Source organism: Gorilla gorilla, chromosome 3, assembly GCF_029281585.2.
Source record: "Gorilla gorilla gorilla isolate KB3781 chromosome 3, NHGRI_mGorGor1-v2.1_pri, whole genome shotgun sequence".
NCBI classification, from domain to species: Eukaryota; Metazoa; Chordata; class Mammalia; order Primates; family Hominidae; genus Gorilla; species Gorilla gorilla.
In genome coordinates, this window is record NC_073227.2 from 33,206,963 (window position 1) to 33,213,327 (window position 6,365).

A 6,365-nucleotide genomic window follows, 5' to 3' on the forward strand; every position below is an offset into this window, starting at 1 on the left:
ATTTCACGGTGCCTGGCTATTCATACTTCTGTTAATGTCACTGTCCCTTGAGAGGGTTCCCTTGTTTTACATCTCCACATTAAAGTTTTTTGCTGGGGGAGAGTTCTATCAACCTTGGTTTTCAGCAACCTTGAGTTTGTGTCCTACACCATCTAGTCACCAAGCAAATGGGTGACAAGGCAGGAAAAGCTCAAGCTCTGTAAGCTACTAGGAAGTAGGAAGTATAATGAAGTTGAGCAGGAACCAAACTTCTTTCTCTGTACTAAAACCCCACAGGGTTGGCACATGGGATCTTGCAATAATACCACTGGCCATGCTTTAAGGTCTTTGTGGGAAATAATTGATGTGAATTCACTACGACTATTCTCTAGGCTCAGGGAGAACTAAATTTTAGTTACAGCATTATATTAAGTCAAATATTAGAGGGTCTTTGATGAGATGCTCCATGGTTGGGGCTTTGAAACACAACATCATCAATGAATTAGTTCTTGATTCTTGCACTGAGAACTCACTGATGGTTTTTAAAACTGAGATGTCTTTTCAGTAATAGACTTCAGCATAAACTGATGAGCTAACTTCCTCTCCAATAACCTTGACCATAAGATGAACTATCGTAAGAGAAAACTCATAGCTTTACAACTGCTACCTCCAATGGCTATGTATGTGCTTTGATAGACCCTAGTCAGATTTAGCATTGCAGTCCTGCTACAATTTCCATACTATGTATATGATAATATCAGAGTATTATGCGAATACACATATTATGTATACTCTGGAGAAAGAATTCCTCCAGGAACATCTTTTCTCAAGACACAAAGTCAGCAGAGAGCTTTCTTATATCTAGGATGTGTCTAGAATTCCAATACCTACCTGTTGAACTCAGACAAGAAAATGAGACAAGGCTTTAAAAATCCCTCTGAATGCTAAGTGAGGATATCCCATCTGATAGCAGGATTAACATTATTACAAAGTTACCAAAGACAAGGATGAAAGAACTTAAAGGGGAAAAAAGACATGAAAGGAAGAAAAGGCAGAAATCAGAACAAGGGCAAAGCTCATTGTGAGGGGACAAATCTGCACATCAAAAAAGGGAAAAATGACCTTTTTTTAAGGAAAGAAAGAAAATAAAATTAGACCCTCGGTAGCAATTCATAGGAGATATTGCAAAAGAGATGTAGAACAGTGAGTGAACAACATGAAGTTGTATCCCCCAAATAGGGAGGCTTTCTTAAAAATAAGTAACCCTCAGAACCCCGCAGCTCTATTTCTGGCTGGTCAGCAAATCCATGCCTATTTATGAGAGATAAAAATATCCAACGCAACTTCCAATTGTGCTTACTACATGACAAATTAAATGTCAGCAGAGAATGAATGACTATCTCTCCTTCTTTGTTTTGTCTCTCCCTCTTTGTCTCCAGCCTCCTCCTTCCCCAGCATGTTTGTAATCAAGTAAACTATAAAAGGTCAGTGCTGAAAAGAGAATGGGGTGTTCTCCAGTTTCTCCACCCCTAAACCCTTGCAGAGATACTGTTCCGGCACAGAAACCAATCCAGAAATTCTACCAAGATACCGAATGTTCAGCAAATAGACAAAGCACAAAACTTACAGGTATTCAAGATGAAAAAGTCCAGCAAAAGCATCATCCCGGATGATCGTGAATGAGTTAGAATTCAGCAATCTGAAAGTAAGAGACAGATTCCAATGCAGAGATGTTAAACTTGAGTCACATGGTAAAGCCATTTCTCTTTCCTTTGCTACATTTTGATCTGTGGGCAAACATGAGCTCTTCTTAGCCTAAGGAGACGACCACATTTGGTTGTCAAAAACCTGATTCTCACAGCCTGCTCTTAGAGACGATGGCAAGTGGATTCCTTTTGACCAGATTTTCTTGTCCTCTCCAGAACTCTACTCCTTTCTTCCCTGTGTGACTCAGTAAATATGATCTGATAGCTGTGACTTTAAAACACTATAATGCTCAGCATGACTAAACAGCCAGTGAATGCTTTATGGTACACAAGCAATCATAAAATTAGAGATCTAAAAAGATCTAATCCAAATCTATTTTTATGAAAATAAAAGCCCAGAGAAGCTAAGTGACTTGACCAAAGTCATGCAGCTGGACCCATAACAATAGTTAAAAAAAAAAAAAAAGTTTGTTTAAGAAACTTTCAGAAGACTGTTACTACGTAGTTTTCTATTTGAGTCATCACCCAAGTCTACTGGCAAAAGAATACCTAAAATTGTATTTCTATTATATGAAAAGTATATTTTAATAGCACTGCAACTTCTAAGAGGCCTCAGATTTTAAAATGTTAAGTGTAATGTTAAAAGTAGGCATATAAGATTTCAAGAACAAAAGTATCAAGAGTATGTTTATTTAGGATGAATAGTGCTCTCCTATATTCCATTTATCCAAATTTTTCTATAGCACATTGCTTGTTTTAATTTCAGTCTCATCTCAAATTTAAGAAACCAACACAGATCAAGAGAATGAGGTGTGTACTCTTACTTTGTCTGTCACTGGATTGCTTTTGAAAACTGCTTTTTGGACATTTGTTTTCATCAGCAAACATTACCCAGCCTGGGTTACAGGGCACGACATGAGCATCACCACAGGGACTTGAGCATTGCTCACAGAGAGGAGATGGGATGAGGAATAGTTAGGAGTGTGGGCTTTTGGCCCTGGACTAGAATCCTGGCTCTGATTTGGGACAAGTTAGTTAAGTTCCCTGAACCTCAGTTTCCTTATCTATCAAATGGCATCATAAGCATGCCTTCATCATACCGATGAAGTGATGATGAAATAAAATTACGCACGTAAGTTCATAGGATGCTGCCTGACTGGTTTAAGTTCTCAGCAAACTAGAAACACTCCTATTTCCAGAGTAACATTAAGATTTTAAAATGAAGTTTCCTTTTAAACTGAGGTGTTTGGGAAACAGTGCATTTAGTTGACTTTCAGGTCATGAGTCAATGCAATTACCTCCCCATTTACTAGATCTGGGTGTTGGGATCCACAATAAAGTCTCTGAAGAAAACAGGTATCAAACTAAGGAAAGAGCTGAGCAGGGAGCCTCAGTGCTTTGCTGGGGACATCACAGGGTAAATTAACACCAAGAGGCAGCCATGGTCTCCTCACGGAGCTGGGGTACTTTAGGAAGGGCTGATACCAAAGAGGCAGAGACGGCCCTCCAAGGATGGCACCTCAGGGCCCCCCACTGTGCAGAGGGAACTTCTCATACTCACAGCAGCTGCAGAGAAGGCAGATGGGAAAACATTCGGTCCTTGATTTCTGAAAACGTCCCATTTACCAGGCTCCTATGGGCAAAAGATGAACAAAAGTAGGCCTAGGTTTCTTTTAGGAAGTGCCAGGCAGGGTGGGTAATCGACCTCTGCCTCCACCTGTACTTCAAACCCTGACTCTCAGGAGTGAGGCATAGCACAGTTGCCCAGGATCTTCCCCGGGGTAAGAATAAGAAGAGACAAGCCACTTCCCAATGAATCAGATCAATATGAAAACTAGTCTGAATAACAGAAACCTTTACCATCAGCTCCTTCCACAGACATTATCTCGGTCAGTTTAAATCAATCCCTTCACTTCCTTTTCTTAACTACAGGAGGTCCTTGCCTGAAAATGGATAATCGCTTCACCTCTGCCCATGATTCTGTTTGTGTAGACACAGCGTTGTGTTGGCCTATGAAATGCTGGGGTAGGATTAAGCATTCTTCTTGGGAGCCCATCTCTCAAAGACAGTCAGAGCACTCCTGATTAAATGCAACATGAAAGCCCTGGGGAAAAACTCACAGACACCTGAACTCCCCTGTGTGGGGAGAGGCAGTACCATCTGCCAGATAAAACGGTCAACCATGAGGCAAGACGCTTGGCTTTATTTCTGCCCCCAGGTCCCCATCCTTTCTGGCCGCAGCAGGATCTGAATACATTATTTCAGAATTCCTTTCAGTTGGCATGCAGATCACTTAAGCAGCTGCTGGTCTGAAGGATGTAATAAGGGGAACTCTAATTTCTGGAATCCTCCATGTCACCCGACTTAGCAACATTAAGAATCAAAAAGGTCCTCTGTTCCCACCAGCCAAACTCTTCTGACTTTCTATAAACGCAAATGGGAACCCCCTCACTCCTGGGTCCAGGCCCCTACAATTTGCCTTGGGTGGGAGGCTGGGGAGCACTGGACACAAGAAAGTATCTTGAGCACAAGAAACGTCACCCCGGGGATTCCCTGCCTCCACCACTGACTGGGCACCCAGGCATCTTGGCCTGGAACAAGAGAGTGGTCTTAGCAGGAAACATGTCCTTAGCAGTAAAGATACAGCCCAACAGCCCCTTCCACTGCCCTTGTGAGAGCTGGTCATTTGGCTTGAGTGGCCAGGTGAGGGCAGGATGAAAGCACCTCTGGGCACGTGGATACCTAATGTGAAGCCCTTTCCTGTCAGTTCCTCCTGCTGAAAAAGCAGCCAACACAACTGTGTGATGGAGAAAGGGGGCAAGAAGCCCTCCTGACCTCAGGGCAAGAAGAAAGGCTGACTTCAAAGCACTTGGCCACTGGGCTAGGCGCCCAACATGCCCCAAACCTCTGCCCAGCCTTCTGTTACCCCTCTTCTAGGCCACGTGGGGCGGCCCCTCGCCTCCCAGAGCCTGCATGCCTTGACCTCGACTTTTTGCAACCTGCAATGTGGAGAAGTCGGGAGGAGGCCACGGGGTGAACATTCGCCCCAGACCTGATGTGGGGCAGTGAGGCCTCATCCTGCCCAGTTTGCACTCAGTCAGGTCGTGTTCAGCTTCTACTATGCACGCCCCTACACACACAACTCCAACCCGCAAACACACACACACACACGCACACGCCCTCTCAAACTTTAATGCACCCTTGAGTCTCCCGGGGACGTCAAATGCACACTCCAGGACTCCACTCCAAAGACTGCTTCAGAGCAGCCGGATTCTGCATTGGCACAAGCTTCCGCAGGTGAGTCTGATGCAGGTGGCCCGTGGGCCACACTCTGAGAAACGCTGCCACGGGAACCTGTCTGGGTTCCCAGATTCTGGGGCTCAGGTTCTCACCGTCCTCCCCGGGGCCAACACTCCACCCAGGTCCCCCACACAAAGGCAAAGAAGGGGCCTGGGGAGTGGGTCAGGGTCGCGCTGCCCCGGCGCCAGAGGCAACTCCCTCGCGGCGGCGGACGCAGGGTGGGGCGGGACGGGATGGGGGCTGGAGGGGTCCCACTCACAGGGAGCTGATGTCGCCCGGCACGATCCTGGGCACCCAGGAAGAGCCCACGCAGATGATGGACTCCTTGGTACAGCTGCAAGTGGCAGGGCAGCGCGCCAGCCGCCTCACCTGCGCGCTCCGCGGTATCAGGCACGCGGCGCCCAGCAGCAGCAGCAGCAGCCCGAGCGCTCCGCAGCCGCCTCTCCGCAGCGCCATGCCCGGTCCCCGCTCCCCGCCCGGGCCCCGACCCCCACCGCCGCGCCGCGCGCTCGGACCCGGCGCCGCTGCAGACGCGGGCGCCGCTCGCTGCTCTGCCGCCGCTGCTGCTGGCGAGGACTAGGGAGCCGCCGGTGTGGGAGGCCGAGCCGCAGCCGAGCAGCATGCTGGCCGCCACCCCCACTCGGCGCCCCCCCACCCGAGCCCGGGCTGCTGGGCGGCCGCCGCCGCTGCGCCCGCCGCACTCGCGCCTGCCTGACATCAGCACTCGCGCCCGCAGCCCGGCTCTGGCCAATGAATAATGCATGGCGGGGCCCGCCCCGCGGGGGAGGGGGCAAGCTCCGGCCCCGTGGCGCCCCACCCGGCCCCCACCTCGCCACCCCCTCTCGCCCTGGGCCGGGCGCGGGGACAGAGGGAAAAGTTGGGTGACCTTGGGGGAGGGGCCAAGCCTGGCGGAGACCCCCGTCGGGGCCTGACTGAGCGGTGGAGGATCCGATGCCTGCAATACCTCCAGGGGTATAATCTGGGGAGGGCACTGGGTTCCTTTCAGGCAAATAAATAAAGTCGGAGCGGGGAGTGTGGAGAACCGGCTTGATTACTGGGGAGGGAGGCAGCCCTGGGTGCTTTGAAGAGGAGAGACTTTTGAGCAGCCTTTATTAATTTTGAAGTGCATGCTGCCAGTAGGGTCAGCGGGGATGGCTTTGCTTGTCTTCTGCGGTGGGGCAGTGAGGTCTGGCTCCCGTTCCCACAGCACCAGGGGTTACTGAAGCCAGCCAGTCCTCCCATGGGAGGAACGTGGGGAAGCAAAGCCGCTGCAGCCTGCACGCCCGGCGCTCTGGGCCCTGCCTGCTGCCTGCTAAAGAGCTGGAAAGCCCGGGAAACTTTCCCCTCGCTCAGCTGCCCACGGGTCACCCCACCCGCCCC

General features: G+C 49.3%; 1 protein-coding gene across 1 annotated transcript in view; it reads right to left on the reverse strand.

Moving 5' to 3' along the window:
• The window catches only part of LGI2 (leucine rich repeat LGI family member 2), a 32,137-nt gene extending 26,443 nt beyond the window's left edge, over positions 1–5,694 (reverse strand). Inside the window, exons 1-3 of the mRNA XM_004038499.5 lie at positions 5,245–5,694; positions 3,247–3,318; positions 1,607–1,678 (exon numbers count right to left, since the gene is read on the reverse strand). Coding sequence (XP_004038547.1) covers positions 1,607–1,678; positions 3,247–3,318; positions 5,245–5,441 — 341 coding nt within the window. The 5' untranslated portion in view covers positions 5,442–5,694. The remainder of the gene's footprint in view (positions 1–1,606; positions 1,679–3,246; positions 3,319–5,244) is intronic.
• Between the last annotated feature and the right edge of the window lie 671 nt (positions 5,695–6,365).